The sequence below is a fragment of the Furipterus horrens genome, unplaced genomic scaffold (genome assembly GCF_987537825.1).
Source record: "Furipterus horrens unplaced genomic scaffold, mFurHor1.1.pri manual_scaffold_4, whole genome shotgun sequence".
Classification (NCBI taxonomy): domain Eukaryota; kingdom Metazoa; phylum Chordata; class Mammalia; order Chiroptera; family Furipteridae; genus Furipterus; species Furipterus horrens.
In genome coordinates, this window is record NW_028327174.1 from 203,423,754 (window position 1) to 203,446,618 (window position 22,865).

Here is a 22,865-nt window from a genome sequence, read left to right on the forward strand (position 1 = left end):
CACCCCCCAGCCCAGAGCCTCTGGGCCGCGGCACAGCGCCGGGCACGTGGGGACGGAGGGCCCGGGGGCCGCTGTCTGAGGTGGGGTGACTTGGGTCGTGTCCAGCCAGCCGCCGGGCCCGCGGGCCTCATCCTCGGTGCCCAACTCACCAGCAGCGGCCGCAGGGACACTGAAGCCCAGGGACATGGCCCCTCCCCTCCCCCACCTCCTGGGGCCACTGGGGGACAGAGCAGTATCTCTTCTGGCCAAGAGGGGTCCCCCATGCCACCCAACCCACAGTCTCTCTGGCAGCCCTGTCTCAAGCTAAGGGACAAATGTTACAAGATCAACGTGGCCAAACTGGGGCTCTGGGAAGCCAGCTCCCACAGGACAAAGGTCCTGGGACCAATGGGTGGGGACCTCAGGGACCGGCACCTGTCAACAGCCCTGCCAGTCGGGACTGTGTCTGCCCCGTAGGGAACGTGCGTGACCGCACCCGACAGGTTCTCTGTGGAAAGCAGTGTCGGGGGAGGGGGTGGAGGCAGCCCCAGTTCCCCCGCTTCCCGAGTCTCCCAGAGCGAGGGCGGCTTGTTCACAAGCTGTGCTCAGGGCTCTGCCTGGCTCTGGGTGCGTTACGGCGGCAGCTGAGACACTGTGCGTGGGGGTGGGGGTGGGGGTGGGGGCTTCTTCCACAAAGTGCCGACTGAGGACGGAGACCGGGACAAGGATGCCTCACGCACGCCCTGGCGCACAGACTGTCCGGCTTCTGTGCCGAACCAGTCAGCACGGCCACCTCGGGAACGGCGGGTTCCGTGGACCAGGGTGTGTGCCTGCCCCGGCCGGGGGCCCGGGCGGCCTCCCCCTCCTGCCTGGCACTGCTGTGGCTTAAAGGCTGCCCAGGGAGAACTGCTAACAGCTAAATCCCAAGAGGGGAGCAGGGAATGTCTGCCCGCCCCTGCAGAAGAGTGTGGGGGTTGTGGGCTGCATACAGCCAGGGGCGTGGCCTTGGGCAGGGGCGCAAAGCCCCAGACCTCGGCCCACCAGGGGATGCACATGTCCTCCTTGACTTGCTGTTTTCCCTTTGCAAACAGTGTGTCCCCCGGGTGGTATCAGTCCCCTTACTCAGTACACAGAGGTGACACCCACGTCACCTGGCGTTGGAGCAGACACCAAATGAGCCCAGCTCTGGGCCGGGCCGGGCCGCCACGGGGTCAGGGTTGGGGGGGACTCACCTTCTCGCCCTTCGTGCCCTTCAGACCACGGATGCCATCGGCCCCCTACACAAGCGAAAGGGGAAGTGAGCACTCACAACTCTGAGCCCTGGCGGGGGTGGGTCCAAGCCCCCAGCACCAAGGCAGGCTGAGGGCTCAGCGGCTGAGGCGGGAGCCCCATGGGTCCCCGATGCAGGAGGGGGGAGCCCCGCGGGCTGGCGGAGCCGCCTCCCGTCCCCACACCCACAGGTCTGCCGCCACGTCCTCCTGTTCCTCCGAGGCTTGAGGAGCACAAGGATGAGGCCTGAGCCTGTGCTCTGGAGCCAGCCGGCAGGCTCGGGCCCCGGCCCCACTCAGGGGCCTCCGGCAACGTCCCCGACCCCTGCGAGCCCCTGTTTCCTGGTGGAAGGGGACCATGCCCAGCACGTAGTAGGTGTTCAGTAAACAGCAGCGACGTGCCATCTGATTACTTTCATTCTCGTTATTATCAACGCCTGGCTGCACAGTGTAATGTTACGAACGACTAATTGACTCCAACAAGGATTGTGAGCAGCGAAGTCCGCTCAGGGCACGTGTGGTCCCCACGGGGAACAAAAGCCGTGAGGGCGGGACGTGTCCTTCCTCCGATGCCCCCCCTGCACCAGGTGACTCAGCCCCCAGATGGAGTTAAGCAGCGGCCCCTCCCACCTCCGCCAGCTGGGGGCTTTCTCAGGCCACCTGCCCATGGCTCCAGGGGCCCCAGAGAGAGGCCAGCCTCCCGATCCCGCCCAGCCGAGGCTGCAGCCGGGGCGGCAGGGCCACAGCCAGGCCACTGAGCTGCCAGCTGCCCTCTGGTGGCAGGAACTTGGAGTGATGGTGCGGCTCCGAGCCTCTTCCCGCGGAAGATGGACCCAGACAGACGCTGAGAGGAGTTTGGCCTCCACCTGGGGCCACTGTGACCCCACCAGTGCCCTGGGCTCGTCAGCCCTGGTGGTGAGAAGCTTTGGGACAGAGGACCGGTATACAGCCACCCTGAGTCCCAGAACCCCCGAATCCCTGAATCGCGGGGCCGCAGCACCAGCTCCCCCCTTTCTTGTCGGGCGGGCTCCCCCTGCCTACGCCCTTCTGAAAACAACAGAATAAGACAGAGAATCCCTAGAATCCTCCCCGACCTAAAGTTCTGCCATTTTCTGCCCCACATCGGAGGCCAGGGCCGCGGGACCCACCAGAGGGCGTCTCTCGGCCCTGGCACTGCGGACACCTGGGGCCAGCGTTTCTCACGGCGGGGCGGCCCCGCGCGCTGTCCCACAGTGAGGAGCGCTGAGCAGCGAGCATCCCTGGCCTCTACCTGTTAGATGACAGTAGCCCGCACGCCCAGCTGTAACAGTCAAAGTGTCTCCAGGTGTCCCCAGGTTGAGGACCCCTGGACCAGGATGTCCGCAGTGGCCCCGGTGGCCAGCGCTGGGGCCACAAGAATGAAGGAACCAGTGCCACCAAGCGGATGCGGGAGCCCAGGAGGGACGGGGCTCCACCCCTGGCCTTGCGTGGGTGCACACTTGCAGCCCCCCCAGCCCACGCTGCCGCTGCGGCTCAGTGCGGGGCGGCTGGGACCTGCAGACACTCAGGCCTAAACGGATGCCCCCAGGACAGGGTGAGACGGGGGCTGGCAGAGGGTGCCTAAGGGTCAGGGAAGCCACAGGACAGCAGGGGGCCCCTTCTCCGGAAGAGGGCGGGACTCCGCGCAGGACTGCTCCCCGCCACCACCCAGGGGCCGCAGGTCCCCTGGAGACAGCTCGCCCCACCCCCCGCATCACCCGCTCCCGGGCCGCTGCTCGCTCACTGATCTCGCACGCACAGAGGATGAGAGTCTGGTTCTTCAATGAGTACATCACCCAGCGCTCCCCCCCCACCCCACTTCCAGGCCTAACGGATTGCTCACGCCGTGACTGCATTTTAATCAGACACACGAGAGAAGAACATTCCTCATGCGCATTTCACAGCAGAGACACTTCAGCTGGCAGAAGCAGCCCGTGCCATCAGCCATGCGGGGGGCCCGGCAGAGGCGTTCGCTCTGCCGCAAGAACGTGTAAAACAGACGTGCACGGAGCCCACACATTGGCAGTTCTGGGGAGCTATCACCCCCGCAGCCCTCACAGAGCGCCCTCGGCCAGGGTGTGGGGCCTGCCCGCTGCCCAGAGGAGCCAGGTTGTCCCCGGCTCCCACCAGGGACTCTCTGCAGCCGCTCATGAGCTCCTACCAGCCCGGTTCCGGGGAAACGGAAGTGGGGCCACCTGGTGTCCAGGAGGGACACCGGGTTGGAACAAGCAAGTCTGGGCGGGGTCCTGAGGGCGGCACCGATTATTATAGGGGCGTTTGGGGCACACCACGGAAAGCTGAGGGCTGGGCCCTCCGCCCCCGTCCCTGGGGTGGCCACACACAACCCTGGGAAGGCACAGAGCACCTGAGCTCCGCAGCGGGGGCTCAGGCACGCAGGGGTGTGCACACCCATCACTACACTGTTTCTCTTCTTTACGTACATCCTTACGTACTTTCCTTTGCAGCCAGGCAAGTCATTTTGAAGGAGAGATTCCTCACCAGCTTTCTCAAAACTGCAGAGGGACCGAGAGCTTCGGGCCTGGGTGCAGGCCCACCCTGGAAGAGGAGCCCGCCCCTGCGCGCGTTCCCTGACATCTGCCTCCCAGGCCGCACGCGCCCGGCGCATCCTGAGAGCGGCCTAATGGGGCGGGTACCGTCCGCGGCTCCAAGCAAACCCAGTTAGCGCCGCCGGGCCCGGCAGGCTCCGTGCTGGGACACCGTTCCGGAGCTCCGCGCCCGAGTAGCATGATCCCAGGAGCCATTCACACGATCATGAATAAACAGACGTCTCCCACGGACGCGTCCCTCCGCCTGGGGCCTGCCCAGATGTGGCCGATGGGCCGACTCTCACTCTGGGTGCGCAAACAGCCCGGATGGAACACTCCCCGGGAGGACGCCGGGCTCTGTGCCGGCTGAGACCCCGGTTTGCGAGGGGCCGCCAAGTGGCAGGAAGCTCGGCAAGAGGCGACAATAGAAGCCGCAGGGGCCACCGCCCTGACACCTGTGTCGTCACAGACTCACTGCAGATGGTCCCCGGCTACGATTCGCCTCCCTGGCTGCGGCCGCTCACTCCCTGCTCTGCTCAGGCCCTCGGACCAGGACGCAGCGTCCCCCATGCAAGCGGGGAGGACCAGGCCCGTGCCAGACTGGGCAGCAAAGAGAGAACTCCCGGGGGCTGGGCACGCCCTGCCCGCAGTCCCATCCCGACCTCCAGAAGACCTGCAAGAACCTCACCTTCACGCCTCGGGGACCGGGGTAGCCGATGGGACCCTGGGGACCAGGTGGACCCTGAAACCAAAGGGGGGACATCGTTAGCACCTTCTTGCGGGTGGAAGGGGCGGGGACCGCTGTGATGTCCAGGCCCCTCCAGGTCCTTGCCCACCAGTGGGAAGCTTGCTTTCCACCCGCAAAGCCCCCTCTCACTGTGAGCAGAGGGGACATCCCAGGTAAGACCCTCAGAAGAGACCACCAAAGGAGACAGGAGGCCCGTTCCCATGGGAGGGCACACACCCAGCCCCACGCCAAAGGCGTGAGCTGGCCGCATCTTCACGGGGCGGGGAGGGGGGCGCTGGGGCCAAGCTCCCCACGTGTTGGGGAAGCAGTGAGGTTTGGAAGGGCTGTGTCGCCATTAAATACACGCGTTCCCAGCCGAGGGACCTCGAGGCAAAACAGGTCAGCTTCTGGCTGGAAGGAGGGGACAGGGCTGGTCGCCCAAGGAAGGGATGTCCTTTAACAGCCAAAGGGTCTTGCTGACGATGGTTCACGGCTCCCCAGGGTGAGTGGGGACCTGGGGGGGCCGGGAGCAGCAGGCAGGCAGACGTGGACTCCAGCCGCAGACAGCACAGCAGGCAGGGTCCCAGGAGCTCGGGGGTGCCGGGAACTCCAACGGCTTTGACCCCCCCCGCCATGTCTTGGGCCCAGAGCCCACATGTCAATGGGTCAGGAGGAGCCTCGGCCCAGAGCCCACAGGGCCACCAGGTTCTGCTCTGCCTGGTCAAGGTCAGGCTGCGGCCACGCCCCCACGTGCAGTAACTGAGGGGGGGCAGGGTCCAGGGACCCAGATGGGATGGGAGGACCCGGCTCAATGGGGGAATGTCCCCACGGCACAGCCATCAGGAAAGGGCACAGCTGCCCCAGCCCATCCCTTCTGCAGGGGTTGTACCTGGAGCAGAGACAGGCAGACAGGCCTGAGGCCCATCCTGGGGGAGTACTGGGGGGCCGGAGCGTGGCTGCACTCACCTGGGTCCCCTTCTCTCCGGGAGGTCCCTCTTTGCCAGGGTGCCCCTGTTGAGAGAGAGAAGGCCTTCCGTCAGTTGGTGCCCATGGTCGTGAGGCTCCCCGACAGCGGGCCTGCAATGTGAGTGGGAGGCCGGGGTCCCGCCCAGCTCCTTCCCGCCCACACACAAAAACGGGGAGAGTGCGAAGTGAGGACAGCCGCTGAGCCCGGATCGGTCCCTCCCAGCCACGTGGCCCGAGCGAGTCCTGTAGCCCCTGACCCTCGGCTGCTTCTGGGCCAGGGCATCGTGCCAGGCCTTGGCAACACCTGGAGTTGACCATGGAGGGGACCGTGTTCCAAACCCACAGGGCTCTGTGTCGCCTGACTGCCCTCAACTGTGGTCAGCGAGGGCGGCGACGACAAAGGCATTTGCTCAAGGTCACCCAGCAAAATGCATCTGTGGCCGAACGAGGAGCGTGAAGTGGGGCCGGGCCCCAGGCACCCTGCTTCCGGGCCCAGCGACCGGGGTGCTTGCTGTCTGCAGACCAGTGTCCTCTGCTGGGGAGGGGATGAAGGCAGGTGTGCGTTCCTTGTCCTTGTCACTGGTCGTGAGACTGGACTGGATGTGGGAGGGTGGCGAGCTTCTTTGTGGGGTGGGGGTGCGCTGGGGGAGCCTAGAGGCGCTGGCCTATGCGGGAAATCAGACACGGGCAGGGCCACACATGCTTCTCCGGCCCAGAGGGGACACACTGCTCCCCCTGCCTTCCATAGACAAGGCTCACAGTGCCTGCCCCTCATGGTGGCGGGTGGGACCCAAACTGCCCGGGAGAGGGGGTCCTGCCTGGGGGTGGCCGGGAGGGAGTGGAGCCCTGCCCCCTCACTGCCACATGGGTTTCGGGGGCCTTTACTGCAGTTCCAACTACAGACACTTTCCTGTTCCGGAACTGAGGTGGAAGGGAAGGCATGGCGGCCAAGCCCCAGGGTCCGGGGGACACCCTAGGGCACAGACTCCACATCCCAGCCACTCGGGGGGCAAGGGGCCCTCCCTGTGGCGGTGTCCTCACTTCTGGGGTGGAGTCACCAACACGCCTGCTGAGGGCGTGAAAAGAGCGTGTTGGTGAGACCCACTCGGGATGGCGACGCCCATGCCGTGAGGGAGACAAAAGTTAGCCGCCGTCACAGGCTTGCTGTTGTTTGACGCCCAGCTTCTTCACATACGTGTGAAGTCGTGCATATGGGACGTGAGCGACTGTTGGTGGGGCGAGGACAAAGCTCACTTATTCAAGACGCTTGAACAGAATGGACTGGAAGGAAATGCACCAGAGCGAGGTGATTGCTTTTTCTGCAACGGAAGGACAGGTGGTTTCCCTTCTCTGTGCCGGCCTGCCTTCTTCCAATATTCTACAAAGAGCACCGCCTTTATAACGGAAAACTAATAAAGCTGAAGTTATCGGTGTTAGCTATTTTTCTGATTAAAAAGGGAACTAAAACCCCTCCTAGGCTACCCCGCGCAGCGCGACGGCCCGCTGTGAGGCGGGGCCCCTCTGACCCTCTCTGCACGCGGGCCGGCAAGATGGGCATCATGGGACGTAGTTTTCCTTCAACACGACATGGTAGCCGTTCCTCCTGCCACTGGGCACCGCTGGAATTCCATCCTCCTGGCCCCAGAAGGCTCCTCTGGGGCAGAGCACACTGCCGGGAGCCGTGTGAGCCGGCCCGCGCCGCTGACCGCTCGGTCTGCCTGTCTCGGGCCGGCTCAGAAACACCTGGGACGTCTCACGGGTGTTCATAAATCTTCCTTCCTTGCCTTCTTAAGCCAAAGCCAAAACCAAACCAGACCAACGGGGCAGGGGAGAACCTTCCCTTTGAGCCGTCAGCCGTAGCTGCCCTGGGAGGAGAATGTTTAAACCTCTTCCCCCGTGAGTCCCCACCCGGGGCTGCCTGTGCCTGGGGCTGCATGTCCAGGTCCCTCCTGGTCCCTGGCTTTGAGCGCCTCAGGGGCTGGGCCAGCACCTCTTCCACACTGTGAAGTTTACACGCTGGTGGGCGGACCCCGAGGGCGTGAGGCTCAGTGGGACAAGCCCGGCGGGGAAGGGGCAACACGTGGGATGTGAAGACCAAAGCAAGCTAACGGCCCCGAACGAAAGCAGACTCACAGCCGCAGAGGCCAGACGGGAGGGGCGGGGCCCGGCGGGAGGGGCGGGGCCCGGCGGGAGGGGCGGGGCCAGACGGGAGGGGCGGGGCCCGGCGGGAGGGGCGGGGCCAGACGGGAGGGGCGGGGCCCGGCGGGAGGGGCGGGGCCATATGGGAGGGCGGGGCTGGGGGAAAGGCTAAGGGCGTGGGAAGCACAGGTGGGTGGCGACAGAATCGTCCCCGCGACGTGAAGCCCAGCACAGCGAATAGAGCCCGTAATGCTGGGGTAACTGTTTGGGGCCAGGCTGTGCTGGAAATACCGAGGGAGCCCCGTGTCAATCCTATAAGTTCTAACCACCAGGCCGGGCACCTGAAGCTAATGTAATACTGAATGTCAGCTGTGATTGAAAAGCAAGAAAACAACGTTTGTTTTTTTAAGTAAATAAATAAAGTTTCAGTGTTGGCTTGGGAAGACACACGGGGTCTGTGAGAGGCAGCCTGCCAGCTCTCCGGGAAAGGGGTCCCCAAAAGGCCCGTTTCCCCTTCAGGGACCCCAGTGCGCTGGCGGTTTCAACGTGGGGAGGGGGTCCCGCGGGGGTCCTGAGGTCAGGGAAGGGGGTTCGGGCGCCCCCCTCCCCGAGCCCGTGTCCTCCCTGCAGGGCCGCCGGCCTGGCCGCTGAGCGGACACTGCAGGACACGCCTCCCGCGCCCTCAGCCACTTAACTCCCGGGGCGGGATTGGGGAGGGTTTTCACTCGGGTGTCATTCCGTTTACCCCCTAATTTTCCACGACAAAATGTGCTGCTTCATCATCAGAAGATGCCATTAAGGACGTAAAGGACGTGTGGCAAACTGCCTGTCACTTGGCATCCAAACTCCCAGGAGCCACCATGGCCGCTCCCGCGGGGACGGAGGTGGTTGGAACCTGCTGGCCCAGGCCCAGAGGGGACAACCCGTGACCGGTGACCACGGAGCCCAGCGCCACTCAGCCGTGTGAACAGAAACGGACAACCGCGTGTTCAAGTCAGGCATCAATTATCAACGTGGTTAAACTTCCCCGCTCCGTTCTTAATGGCGTCATTAAAACAATAAAGTGCTCCGTGTCTGAAATAACTAATCTGGCTCGTCTGCGTTTCCAAAGTAGGCTCTCCATGTATCAACTGGACACTCCAAAAAACCCCAAACCCACTAGCAACTGACAAAGAGCAGCATCTGCAGACAGACCCTGACGCCCCCACCGCACCCCCAGGCTCGGAGCCTCGTCCCCACCCCCTCCTCCATGCAGATCGGATCTGTCACGAACTCGCCGTTTCTAAGCGGCACCCAATCTGGCTCCACAGCTGTGCGTGCACACGTGGCACACGCGTCTGTTAATGCCCCCCTTCTTGGCACGTGAGCCCTAAAAATACACTCGGCGCACGCCGCCCCGGCCTCCAAACACCGGGGACACGTGCGCTCGCTGGAGCCCAGCCAGCAAGGCTGGGTTCCAACAACCAAGCCGCGCACCCTAATAACCAATAACGCTCCCGTGCGAGCAGTCGCTACCCTTCATGGAAACATGTTCTGGGATCATCCCTGGGCAGCCGGCCCGAGCTCTCAGACGGGTCTTCGCCAAAGCAGGGCGAAGGCAGTAAAGGCGCCACAGAAGCACGGCCATCCCTAGAGCCGTCCCCGGGGCGGCCACGGGGCTGGGAGAAGGGGTGAAGTGAGCAGGGTACTCACCGGGGGTCCGTCAGCGCCGGGCATTCCTGGGAGGCCTGGTTTGCCCAGGGGGCCCTAGAACAAACCGGACTCTGTGAGCAGGTGCCCAGGGCTCCCTGGGCTGCCCATCTGCTCCCTACACCCCGCAGTTACTTCCCAATGTTTCTGCTCAAAGAACGTGTGTTGAGAAGGATGTTCAGAGGTGCCCCACCCACTTGGCTTGGAAGCTTCCAGCACCTGAAGCACCAATGAGGCGCTGTTTCCAGGGCCTTCAAGTTTTGTAATGGAAACAAATGTCCCGGCCAGGTGAATACAGGACCGGCCAGGTGAGGACAGGACCGGCCAGGTGAATACAGGACCAGCCAGGTGGGGACAGGACCGGCCAGGTGAACACAGGACCAGCCAGGTAGGGACAGGACCGGCCAGGTGGGGACAGGACCGGCCAGGTGAACACAGGACCGGCCAAGTGAACACAGGACCGGCCAGGTGGGGAAAGGACTGGCCAGGTGAACACAGGACTGGCCAGGTGGGGACAGGACCGGCCAGATGAACATAGGACCTCGGGCCCATCGAGCTGTTGGAACAAGGCCCCCAGGAGGCCATGTGCACTGAGAACCACCCAAGAGGTCACTCTGCTCGTCCCACCCAGCGCTCCGTCCCCAGCACCTAGGGCTCAGGTGCCCAGGACATAATCAGGGTTGCCAAGTCTAGCCTAAGCAGAAGAGATAGCAGCAAAAGAAGATGCCCGGTTACACCTGGGTCTCAGCGAGCACAAGGAGCTCAAACGTAAAGAAGCGCCGCTGTTCTTTCCCCTTCCTAAGTCTGGCCGCCCTGCGCCTGGCGGGAGAATGAATCAGTGAATTTGTAAATCACTGGGTGGCAGAGACCCACGACCTCCCTCTTGGGCCCTGTGCTCAGCACTTTGCCTCTGGACCTGCCCCACTCGAGGGAGCACAGAGGCTCCACCCCAAGCTGCCGACACTCAGCGCCCCGCCAGAAGGCAGGGGTGCCCCCGCGCTGGCTCAGCCCACCTACCTTGTCTCCTGGAGGACCGATGGCGCCCTGGGGGCCGGGAAGACCCTGGGAGGGGGGAGAGTGGGGCGGAAAGGTCAGGAGCTGGTTGGCCCCGAACCTTTCCCTGCCACCGTGCCGTCTCTCATCCCGGCACCGAGCCGGGTCCCACGCAGGGGCCCCTCTGGGCCGGCCCGCCACTGAGGCAGCGCTCATTGGCGGCTCAGGCCCAGGGCACCGACATGAAGTCCTGCGCCCACCGCTGCCCACTGCCCAGACACCCGCACCCCGCTCACGTACCTGGGCACCTGGATTACCCTGCTGTCCTGGGGGGCCAGGCTCCCCCTGAGGGCCCTACAGGAAACAAAAACACAGGCACTGCAGGGGGGCTCTGGAAGGCGGGCAGGGGTGACTGCACCCCCTTCTCAAGGGGCCCCTGTCCCCCATCCTGGCCTCCCGTCTGTTTAAGCTGCTCTCATGCCCGACCATCGCCAGGGGAGGCTGGCCGGTGGGGAAGGGCAGGGGGCACAGGCAGAGCGCGGGCCAGCCGGCCGCCAGGGAAGCACGGGAAAGGGACGGAGCGGAGGACACCCCATGGGAAGAAAACTCCCAAACCTTCCCGCCACTCACGTCCGCCAGCACCCTGAGAGCCGACGGGCGCCCGTGGGGCGCTGGGTGTATGCTCACAGCCCCACGCAGCGAGGAAGGGCATTCCTCCACGCCGGACAGACACGCCCGTGGACTTGGGTGGGTACCATGCCCCCGGAACCTGGGGTTGGGGCTCAGCCACCTCCCACACGCCCCCTGGTTCCGACCATGACAGAGCGCCCCAGCATGGGGTCACCGTGAGGCCGGCAGGTAGCGGAACCCCGAGACTCACCACGTTTCCTTTTGGGCCCGGCTGGCCGTCCATGCCCGTCACGCCCTGGATGAGATTAGAGGGGAGGACTGAATGCTGAAGAATGAGCACGCAGGAGGGAAATCCCACTCAGCGCGGCTCGGCCCTGCCCACAACGGGTCACAAGATGCACCACTCTGGGGGAGGGGCAGGGCTTGACCCCAAATAAACCCCAAAGCCTTGATCGGCGAGGGGTTAACGGAGGTGCCAGGGCCTGTGCTGTGTGGGGCAGGCCCAGAGTTCCGAGGAGGGTGCACAGGGGCCGAGGAGGGTGCACGGGCCACGCCCGGCCCTGGGAAGCCACCCGCTGGGATAGAGCCCCGCGGGGACCATAGGCTTCTCCTTCCTTCCAGAACTTTCCAGAAGCTGCTGGAAGTGCTTTCAAGCAGGGAGGCCATGTGGTGTCTGGGTCACTGGAACAGCATATGCTGTGGGCCTGAGAGGGGAGAGCCGGCAGCCTGCACCTGCAAACCCGCACCTGCTGCAAAGCCCCTTCACGTGGGAGCCTCCGCGCCCCACTGGGCAAGTGTGCGCAGCGGTCAGTGCCGTGAGCCACAGGCGGGCTGCGGGGTCTCAAGGGCAGGGGTGGGGACAGACATGCAGACCGGCGACAGGACTTACGGGAGGTCCGGGAGGGCCCGGGGGACCCTTCGGCCCCAGCAGACCGCGCGGTCCCTGAAAGAGGAAAGAGCAAGGGAGACTGAGATCCTGCGGCCCCACTCTGGCCCCCTCCGTCCAGGCTCTCCGCTGCCGCACAGGTCTCCACGTTTGCCAGCGAGTGCGGCCAACAGACACTCCTGCCCTGGCTCCATCTCCCTAGCCTGCCCCACCTGTCCACCTGGGGTCCCTGGAACGGCTGGGGGGCTCAGAGGGGAGACTGCAGGGCGCCCTGAGGGCAAGGGAGGTCCGTTGAGCAACTGGTGCCTTTCACAGCCGCCCAGGGCAGGCAGGCCCACAAGCCCCCAGGCGGACACAGCTTCGCTCTGCTGCACGGGGCACCAGGGTCCAGAGCTCATTCCCAGCTCGCCCGGCCACCCCTCTGTCCAACATCGTGTGGCTGTGTCTGATAGCAGAGCCCGCAGGCTCAGGGAGGACAGAGGGAGCAGAATTAGGTCTCGTGGGGGCGTTGTGACCACACGTGGGAAAGGGACCCCGAGCTCAGACCTTCTCTGGGACGGCTGCTGTGGCTGGAGCTCGGCCCCCCGCCCCAGGAGGTGAACGGCATGTGTGGGAATAGGCACTGGGACAGGTCTGAGATCCAGCGGCCACGGGAGCCCACAGCCGTGACGCTCATGCCCACCCCGCCTCCCAGGAGTCATGGAGCCTTTGCCCGAGACCCAGTGACTTCAAGAGACTTAATTCCAAAGGGACCTTTTCAGACGCGGAGGATGAGCAACGCTGCGCGTGCGCTGCACTTAAGTGCGGCCTTCGCTCTTTCACCACCTGCTCGTGTAACTGTTTTTTAGGAGCTAATGACCTAGCGGGGACGGCTCAGACACGTGTTGAGGGGGGGAGCGGGGCTGATGGATTCTCCTTCGTGACTAATCAGACATCGAGGGTGTAATTTAGTCCCAAATGAACGAGCCAACGCCGACCCCCGCTCTCCTCCACGCGGCGTTCACAATATTTCTCCCCAATTAGCATCGCCCGAGGCGTACGGCCCCGCTGGGGTCGATAAAAAGAAATGAGACGTTCGAAGAGTAACAGTGAGTGAAAAGTAATTAATGTCCTTTGTTGTACAGGAAATTGGTGGCTTTGTCCCGAAATAGAAACGAGCTTTGGGAACAGAGCTCTCTGACGCCCGGGCGAGGGCCGGCGACAGGAGGGCTCCTTCTTAGAAAGTGTGGCCATTGGAAAGGGTGGCCGGCTGGGCAATCCGGGTCCTGCAACTGCCTGCGGACGCCCTCCACCGCCCTCGGGACCCGAGCTGCCTCCTCCAGAAGCTCAGATCGTCCTTAGAGTCGTCCCACCAGCCTCCCCGCGGCTCCTCCTTTCCCTCCCAGGGACACCCCCAGATTCGTTTGTGGGTCCCAGCGGCTGAGCCTCTCACGCCGCCCGTCCCCACGGCAAGAAGACACAGAATCCCACGTGGTCAGCAGACTTACGGGTTCCCCAGGCAGCCCTCTGGGCCCAACTTCTCCGTCGTCACCCTGCAGAGCAGAAAAGGGCAGGGCTTTAGGGACAGGCTCCCAAGCCTGGGTGCCGGGGGACGCTTCCTTCTGCCGCGCACAAGGGCCCTGGCCTGGGGCTGCTTTGGCTCACTCAGCCAGGGTCACGCGTCCCGTGCCCATCGGGAAAGCCCAGGTGCCCTCGCTCCCAGGCAGCTCAGGTAAAGGTGAGGCCTGGGGCTCTGTGACACGGCTCAGGGGACGCTGCTCAGCGGCCCACAGACCTCGGCCCCAATGACGGGGAAATGAGCAAAGCACTGAGGACAGACACAAATGACAGAACAATCAAGGGACACTAGACAGAGGCAGAGGACAGACGCAAGATGGACAGATGGATGGACACGCAGGCAGGTGATAGACTGGACTGTGAATGATTAAAAACGGGGTGGGGAGGAATCTGGGGAGAATCGCCATGTCCCCTGGCCCAACGCTGAGGGCGCCTCATGTCTCTGCCAGGGCCCTAAACACGGCTGGACAGCAAAGCAAGACCCGACTCTGGCTCTGGAGGGAGATGGTGCCCTGGCCAGACTGGGTCCGGGTCAGGGTCAGGGTCAGGGTCAGGGTCAGGAGCTGCTGGCCGACCCTCGGCCTCTCTCTGTCACACGCTGTGCCCTCCCTGCCTTTCACTACATGTGTGTGCATCCACACAAACACATCGTGCCCACACATACATGCACAAACACATCCTGTCCATCACATGCACACACATGCACACCACAGCAGCACACATGCACATATGCATGTATGCGTGCACGCAGAGGAAGCCCCTCGCTGTCCCCCTCCCGCAGGGAGCTATGCCGAGGCCAGACAGGAGGTGCCCTGACCGTGCCGACCTGGGAGCTGGTGAGGACAGAGTCGCTGCCAGGCCTGGCCCCGCCACCCAGCCCGCTCTGTCCCCTGCACCAGGGCTTCCACACCTTTTCCTCCAAATACCCCAGCAACAGGGAGACTGCCCAAGTGAGCCAGATGTGTGGAGGGCGGGGGTTCAGGTTCCCCACTGCGGTCCCTGCTGCAGGGTCCCTGCGCTTTAGTCTGAGGATGGCACATGGCCGGCGCCCAGGATGACACGCCTGACTCGGCCGGCTCGGGAGCACGGCCCGCCGGAGCGGCCACCTCCGGCCCAGGCCCCCAGCACCAGACAGCGGGCCCTCACTGTCCCCACACCCAGTCCCTCTGCCCTCCCACCTCTGGGGCTACACGGTCACCTGCTAGACGCTCCCCCCAGGCTCTGCCCCACCAGCTCCGATCACTATCCCCTGGGGCACCCGTTCCTGGAGTGAGAGGCCCTCTTTCTAAGTCCTGGGTGGGTGCAAGCCACCGCGTGGCGATTTGCTTTGACCTCAGAGTCTGGGCGGCCTATCTCTGCACCTGCCCTGCCTCCCCCTCACTGCCCCGTCTGCCGGCCCACCCTCCACACGCCGGTGTTGCCACCGCCAGCCGTCCCCCATGCAGTTTTCCAGCCAAACCCCGAGACACACGGGCTACGTACCCTTTCTCCATCTTCTCCTGGAGGACCCGGTGGGCCAGAAGGGCCGGGGTCACCCTGGAAGTCAACCAGAGCCAGGATTAGCCACGCGGAGCAGGCCACGCACGCCTGCGCCAAGTCCCCTTGGGGTCTGTCTCTAATTCTGAGACTGAACACCCCGGACCCGCGACAGCCATTCCTGGAGTCACAGGCCACCCATCGGAGACAGTACTGGCTGTAAAGGCTGTCACCTGCGGGAAGCGGCGTCCTGGGGCAGCTGTGTTAGACCAGGCGCCCAGCAGGTCACCATGGCGGGGTCGGAGCTGCACCCCACGGGCCCTCCCCTGCCTCACATGGCTCCCCCGAGAGGGCCACCGCCCTGAGGGTCGGCGCTGGCCCACCGCCCGCCCCGCAGCTTCAGGCCTCGCACGCAGCTGCTGCTCCACACCAGCTCCTCAGCCAGACAGCTGGACAGGCCCAGCCGCGGCGCTGCCCCCTTCACGTCCCGCGTGGCTGTGGGCGGACGTGGGCCCAGTAGCTCTGCCGAAGTTGCAACAGCCATTTTCAGTGTGTTATGGAATGTGACAGGCAAACCTCACCGACACGCATGTGCGTGTGCATGTGTGTGCATGTGTGCAGTATGTGGATGTGCATAAGCAACGCATGTGTGTGTAGAGTGTGCGCAGACATGCTTGCATGTGTATGTGTGTGCTTGTGTGCATCGACACGTGCATATGCACGCACCAGGCGTGGTTATGCATTTACACAAGTGCATGCACGTGTGCTTTGCATGCACGCAGTGTGTGCAAGCATGTTGTGTGTGCACATGTGCTTGTATGCATGTGTACGGTACATGTGTGCACGCGCACATGTGTGCGTGTGCACATGTGTGCGCGCTGGGTGAGTTGCGTTGTGTGAGTGCATATGTGTCCTTTGTGTGTGCATGTGTATGGAGCATTGTGTGTGTGTGTGTGCGCATGTGCATGTGTGTGCGCATGTGCCTTCGTGTCCTGAATGTGCCGAAGTACAAGAGGTATCACCTACATCAATGGAAAAAACATGCCTAATGGCTGTCCACACCCATCACATGGAGCCCACTCAAGTGGATGGAGATCAAGGCCAGGCCGCCAGGGTCCAGCCGCAGCCGCTGGCCTGGCCCCATCTCCCAAACTGGCAGCTGTGGGATTCCCGAGGCCGTGAAAGACCCTGTTCAGCAGAACCTGGGCTTCCAGAGGCGCCCGCTCCCTGCCCCGTTCATGCCCCCCAGCGACAGGCCCGCTGGCCTCTCCGTCACCAGCTGCAGAGACAGACTGCTCCTTTCGGGCCGACTTTCCATCCCCGCCATCACGTTGCGTTTGCTTCCACCCCAACCCCGCCCTCAGCCCCGGGGGCTCCTTTCGTGGCCGCCCAGGAGACCCGAGGCGTCTGGAAGGGTCCCCATCAGGACCGGGAGGCCGGCAGCTCTCACACGGCAGCACGTACCCTGTGGCCCTTCTCTCCAGGCAGCCCGGCCAGGCCATCAAAGCCACGGTCACCCTGCAAGGAGGACAGAGAGCTGCTCAGGGCCAGGCCACACACAAGGATGGCCACCCTGCCTCCTGCCATGGTGCAGGAAGTGTCACGCACCCTGGGCCCCAGGACCCCACGCGGGGCACGCAGGGGCACCTGCCCGCCCCTCACCTCACCTTCTTCCGCCTTGGGGCCACATCCCCACCTCCTCTCCCCCAGACACCAACAAAGGGTCTTGTCTCAGAGGCATCCCCTCTTGTTCCCCAGGCACTCGAAAGAAGCAAATGTGCCCCCCAAACTAACCCCACTGTCACATGTGCTCACGAAGTTCGCCCCGCCAACCGCAGACTTCACACCAGCATGCCAGAGTGGCCCACACGGAACCCCCGCCCCCCAGGGTCCCACCCCCAGGGCGGGCAAGTGTCGTGATGTTGTGACTTGTCGTCACAGCCACATTTGTCATTAGAACCATTGTGGTGGCCACATCGTCACCATGAGCAACGACGGTGGCCCTACCTTGGGGCCTGTCTGCCCGGGCATCCCTCTTGCTCCATCACTGCCAGGCCGCCCCTGGAACACAGGAGAGCAGAGTCAGCACAAAGCGGTGGCTTCCCAGGAAACCAAGGGGACAGTGCCCAGCCCGTGTGGCCAGGATCCGGGGCCGGGGGCTGCGGGACGCCTTCCACACGGCTCTAGTCTTTCTGGGCCTCTCCGCCTGCACTGCCAGGGCAGGGAATGCACGGGCCCCTTCCTCTGTGTGATCAATGACGGCAAGAGGTGGCAGGCGAGACCCCACTGGAGGACCGTGGGCTTGCGGCTCAGGAGAGAGGGTGGCCTGACCTCCGTGCACCCCACTGTTCCTTCCACCACGCAAAACTCATGTCCAAGGCTGGGTCATCGTTACAGGGCGAGGGAAAGCAAGCACCTGCCTGAGGGGGAGACTGAGGCCGAGGACTGGCTTGTCTCACTGAGGCCACACGGCCAACCAGAGGCAGGTCCGGGCTATAAGCAAGACACTCTGTCCACAGCCACCCCACGGCCATTATTTCCAGCTGTGGACACAGCCAAGGACAAACCCACAGTCCCCACCTGCCAGGCCACGGCTGCCAGGCAGGACCCGGACCTACCAGTGTCCACTATAACCTCCCCACAAGCACCAGGAGGAGCCCAGCCAGGCTCAAGGCCACCTTGATGGGGACAGGGACTCAGCCAAGAGTCCACTCGCTGACAAGGAATGTCAGCCAGCAGAGTGTAAAGCCTTGCCCAGATCAGCGGCGTCCCTCTTTGCCACAACCCGTGTGCACCTGAACAAAGGAAGCTGTCACCCAGTGATACGTGACAAGCAAGGACAAGGTCTGGAGAGCGGCTACTTTGGGTCTCAAAGCCCTGCAGACAATAAGGGCAGCACCAGGAGAAAAGGAGCCAGGGGCCCAAGTGGACCACAGGAGGTGGTCTGTGCACCACCCCCCCCCCCCACTGAAAGGTTCCCGGGAGCTGCCAGGAAGGAAAAGTCATCTCAGGAAAGGCGCCCAAGCCACACAGCTCTGGGGGAAATGCAGACGTGACACCAGGCAAGGGGGACACGAATGGGGAGCCTCTCCTCGAAACTCCACATTCAGAAATCAAGGGAAACTGGTCAGAAAAGTTCACACGATGTCACAGCGTCAGCAGAATATCCAGATGCCCCTGACACGCACAGTGACGGGCTCCTTGCAGGGCCCCAGCAGGGAAGCGCAGACCCTGGGGATGCCCAGCCCCCAGCCCCTCCCCCGCGGTCTTTTCTGGATCTTTGGCACAAAGGTCACAGCCCTGGGGCCGTAGTTTAAGGCTACACCTAGTCTCCTCACTAATCATCCCTCTTATCTTTTCTCTTCTCAGTTTCTACCTGGGCTGAGTACTTAGATGCACAGAAAAGCTTAATGAAATAAAAACACTTTGCAGAATGAGATCCAAGATAAACCACCTATTTATCCACCAAGGATCACTGGATCCTGGCCTTGCGGGCACATTTAGAATGGTCTGGTCCAGCCCTGGCCTGGTGCCTGCAGCCCCGATGGGCCGGCGTGAGGACACCGCGCTGGGCCGTGGCTCTCTGGGTCACCACCACTCACTAGGGACACTCATCTCCAGAAGGCGAGCGTCCCTAATGGCTCAGGACTCCCTCCTTCTTGGGTTGGGTGCCCTGAAACCAGAACAGGAGGGGGTGGCTTACGCAGACAGCGCCCTTGGAAGAGGTTCATCCTAAATAAACACTGGTGAGGGCGTGTTGTGGGTTAATTAGGATTCCCCGAGCTCGTCAGGATGCTGTTCATGGACGCACGCTAACTTATAATGCAGACCCTCTCTCCACGGCCGTGGTCTACGGGAACAATGAGGTCCATCCACTGAATGCCAAGCAGAACCCAGGCGGCTGGGACGGCGGGTGAGCTGGCCCTGGCCGTGCCCCCCAAACCCAGGCCACTTCTGTAGAAACGAGGCTAAAATACAGCCCACTGATCATTTTGTCTTCTGGACACTCGCTCCCAAAGGGCCTGGGGACCTGCTTTAATTAAAAATGTTTTTTAAACTAAATTAACGTGCTCAGGACGGAGGCCAGGGAGGCAGAGTGGCTGAGTCCCGGGAGACAGCGCCCACGGGCTCCTCTCGCCGCTCACCCTTCCGTGGAAGGGGGCCCAGCCTCGGCGACTGACGTGCCGCTGGTGGCAGCAGCAACCGGGCTTTCCGCCCCTGAGCCCGGTCTGCACGGAGGGCATCGGGGTGAACCCACCGCAGACTCCCGCCCGTCGGGGCCCCTGAGGTCACTGGATGGAGGGACACTCACCCTTCGTCCGGACTTCCCAGACGGGCCAGGCGGGCCCTGCACGCCGCGGGGACCCTGTCCAGAATCAGAGGGCAAAGGGTCAGTGCGCGACTGTGTGGCTCGGCGGCAGAAGCACAATCTTGTCCCGCACTTGCCAGCCCGGCCTGTGGCTCGTCCTCCCCGCTGCCAACTCGAGGGCACCCCCGGGACAGAGCATGGGACCCGCTGCCCGGAGGGAGGGCCGGGCACGGGAAAGCCAGCTGGCGCCCGCTGCGGACGCCCGTCAGCTCCGTCCTGCCCCAGCTTTGCCTTCAGCAGCCATTCCCACTGACGGCCTTGGAGAAATGCAGCTTTTGGGGCACCACCGCCCCGAGTCACAGCCTCCCGGGCACGGAGACGCCCCCCCAAAGAGCAGAGGTGAGGTGCCGACCTACCTGAGGACCCATGTCTCCCGGCTCACCCTTCAAACCTCCGGTGCCGGGAGGGCCCTGGGGAGACAGAGCTAGTTAAGGACGCTCCGCAGGGAAAGGCCGCAGGTGGCCAGCGCGGGGACCATCGGCTGGGCAGGGCCCCCACTGAGGACGCTCAGCACCCCCGCCTCGGACGGGGCAAGGGTTTATGGTGTGGGTCCCCTCCTAGTTTTGAACAGTTCTGGACAGTGGGGGACGCGAGAGCCACAAAGCTGTGTGTCTCCCTCTCCAAGAAGAATGGGAGGTGGTGGCACAGCCCGCGGCTCGGGACAAGCGTGGACATCCTCTGGGCCCGTCGCAAGGCAAGATGCCGGAGGAGGACAGCCCAGAGCACACGGGGTGGGGGGGGGCAGGGGGGCTGACTGCAGTCCCGTGGTCAGCAGTGGTGGGGATGCCGGGCGTTTAGGTCCTCCGTCCCCTTGTAAATTGCCAGGGACTCTCGCAGTCCCTCGGGGTCCCATTTGCAGGCCCCATGCCCGGCACATGGTGCACCCACAGGTGCCGCAGGGCCAGGCAGGGAGGGCTGGCAGCCTGGTCTGACCCCCACAGTGACGCCCCAAAAGGAAGAGGCTCTGAGCCCCTGCATCAGGAGCCAAAATCGCAGGTGTCGGGAGCTTCCCAGCCCCCAGGCCAATGCAGGCCCCACCTGCCCAGTGACAGAGTGAGTGTGAGTGACAGCAACATCTTCAGGCGTGTGCGCCCCTCTCCAAGCTGCCGGGGGATTGAAGGACAGGAGACCAGGGGACGCCCCATCCCTCACCACACGCCCCCCAGCTCCTGCTGCTGGTGACTCACCATGGGGCCAGGTCTCCCCGTCAGACCCATGGGGCCCGCCGGCCCGCGCAACGCCAGCTGCGAGGAAAAGAGGGCAGGCTGAGAGGCGCCCGGCGGCCAGTCCGACAGGCAAGGCACGGCCGGGCCAGGAGCCGCCGGAGGGGGCCCGATGCAGCCCGGACCCCCCGCTCCGCGGGGCTCTCAGCGCCAGCCACGACCGGAACAGAGGAGGCTGCAGTGGCGAGGGGCGCGCCGCCCCTTGGGGTGCTCAGAGCCTCGTGCTGACCTCCCTCCTGGCTCCCCAGCCCTCCGCCCCTTGGCATGAGTTTGCAGCGTGGCCTCCCTGGCGGGGCTGCGGTGGGGAGTGTGTGTCACAGGAGCAGGAGCTGAGGACCACTGTGTCCTGAGCAACAACACTGTGTCCTGAGCAACAACACCGTGTCCTGAGCAACAGCACTGTGTCCTGAGCAATATCACTGCGTCCTGAGGAACTCTATTCCGATCAACGCTGTATTCTAAGATGCACGTCTGGCGCTCCCAGTGGCTGGGGGGCCCTGCTGTGGGTAAACGAGTCCCAGAAGAGCAGCCTGGGAGCCACCACCAGACACCTGCAGGGGCGCCCTCGCCCACCTGCGGGGCCCGTCCCACCTGTCCATCCACAGGGTGGCCGCACCTGCCACAGCTCTGTCAACCTGTGCTCCTAAAGCACCTGTTCCGGTCCCTGCATGCAGCTGCGTCACCCCCACCATCTGATGCCTTTTCGCTTTGGAAGAATTCTAAGCCCGCCACCCACCTGGCCTCTGTTAAAATGCACCCAGACCAATAGGCCAGCGGGCAGGCGCTGTCAGGGCATCTCGGTAGTGGGGTTTGTCACACACTGCATGGCATGTCACGGTGACTCGCTACTCTCAGCAGTCTGGCAGTGACCCCGCACTTGGATCATCGGGGTCACTTGGCTGGCTGGGAGCCACACAGATACTGCGAAATGAGGGCTGATTCATCAGCTTCTTGCGATGCCCCATTACGGGCACCCCCACCCCCACCCCCACCCCCACGGACCAGGGTGGCAGCTCACTCATCACGAGCCATCGACACTCGGGCCTCACCAATGAGAAACTCAGTTCACTAATCAGCTATCGTGCAGAGCGCAGCCGCGGGGCACAAAGGCTCCCTGGGACCCCGGGCCTCGCAAGCTGCTTTGGGGCCCACGGGGGCTCTCAGGGCTATCCAGCTGGGTCCCAGCCCATCACAGGGACCGCTCACCGTGCCTGCTGTCCCCCCGGGCCCCACCCCCCAGGACCTAGAGCCCACTCACCCGCGCCTGCTGCAGGATGGCTTGCGCTTGGGACTCCTGGGCTGAGACCATGGGGCCTTTGGACCCGGCATCGCCACCCCCTCCAAACCGGAACTGTGGGTATAAGACAGGGTCACCCAGGGTGCACCAGCATCGGTGCCTGTGCTGGACCCCAGGGTGGAGGCACCGCCATCTGCCTCTTGGGTGACAGCGGAGCCTCAGAGGATCTTCTTGGGCAGCTTCTGGCCCCCATCCCTGCCACGCGTGCCGCCCCATCATGCCAGACAATATGGCCCAGCCCCACCCACCGCTTTCGGCCCTGGGGCCTTAGGAGACCCTCCCGTGTCTGCAGCCTGAGGCCCACGGCCTCCCATCACTGCAAGGAAAAGCCAAGGGCCCTGCAGATGCCTGGTTCCTTGCCAGGTGACCCTGAACTGCGTCCTGCACCCCAGGCATCAGACAGACAGACAGCGTGGGCTCATGGGAGCTGCTGTCGGTCAGAAGACTGACGTCCAGACCAAGCACATACTCTTCTCCAGGGCCTGGGCTCCCGTGAAGGACACAGCCCGTGACCTTCGTCCACAAGGTCATGGGCAAGACAGGCTCAGGGAGGGACCCCCTGGCAGGCATGCTGACTCAGGGGCCCGAGTGGCGACGGTGGGGGTCTGACAGCAGGCAGATGACAGGCACACAACTGTCCTTCAGGTAGCCTGGCCTCACGCCCTCAGGTGGGCCAACCCTGGGCGCCGGTGGAGAGGTGGGGCCTCAACCACTGGGGTCCTCATCTGCAAAAGTGGGGCACCCTGGAGGAGCCTACCTCTATGACATGGTTGCCCCAGGTTGGAGCGAGTCTGTAGCCAGGGAATTGTGCCCCTCGGAAACAGAGCCTAGGGCCCCACTGCCATCGGCCACCCCCCAAAACACATGGGGATACTCACGGGCAGCATTAGCATGGTTCCGGGGGGGCCGGGCAGCCCGTCAGCCCCAGGAAGACCTGGGCGTCCAGGGGGACCCTGTGTGCAGAGGGGACGAGAGGGCCTGGTCAGAATGTGGAGGGACGAAGCTGGCTGGGCCAGGAGGGGGCTGGGAGCCACAGCCCAGCCGGAAATACACCGGACAAGCAAGGAGTGCAGGACTCCGTGGCCTGGAATGTTCCAGAACC

The 22,865-nt window shown here is 63.9% G+C and overlaps 1 protein-coding gene across 2 annotated transcripts in view; it reads right to left on the reverse strand.

Annotated features, from left to right (window-relative positions):
* Positions 1–22,865, reverse strand: part of COL5A1 (collagen type V alpha 1 chain) — a 126,113-nt gene that overhangs the window by 44,006 nt on the left and 59,242 nt on the right. For both annotated transcript variants that reach the window (XM_090274986.1, XM_090274985.1), the window contains exons 12-28: positions 22,642–22,716; positions 21,725–21,817; positions 20,431–20,487; positions 19,600–19,653; positions 19,187–19,240; positions 16,882–16,935; positions 16,339–16,392; positions 14,881–14,934; positions 13,329–13,373; positions 11,845–11,898; positions 11,206–11,250; positions 10,626–10,679; positions 10,350–10,394; positions 9,336–9,389; positions 5,505–5,549; positions 4,500–4,553; positions 1,212–1,256 (exon numbers count right to left, since the gene is read on the reverse strand). In XM_090274986.1, coding sequence (XP_090131112.1) covers positions 1,212–1,256; positions 4,500–4,553; positions 5,505–5,549; positions 9,336–9,389; positions 10,350–10,394; positions 10,626–10,679; positions 11,206–11,250; positions 11,845–11,898; positions 13,329–13,373; positions 14,881–14,934; positions 16,339–16,392; positions 16,882–16,935; positions 19,187–19,240; positions 19,600–19,653; positions 20,431–20,487; positions 21,725–21,817; positions 22,642–22,716 — 936 coding nt within the window. The remainder of the gene's footprint in view (positions 1–1,211; positions 1,257–4,499; positions 4,554–5,504; positions 5,550–9,335; positions 9,390–10,349; positions 10,395–10,625; positions 10,680–11,205; positions 11,251–11,844; positions 11,899–13,328; positions 13,374–14,880; positions 14,935–16,338; positions 16,393–16,881; positions 16,936–19,186; positions 19,241–19,599; positions 19,654–20,430; positions 20,488–21,724; positions 21,818–22,641; positions 22,717–22,865) is intronic.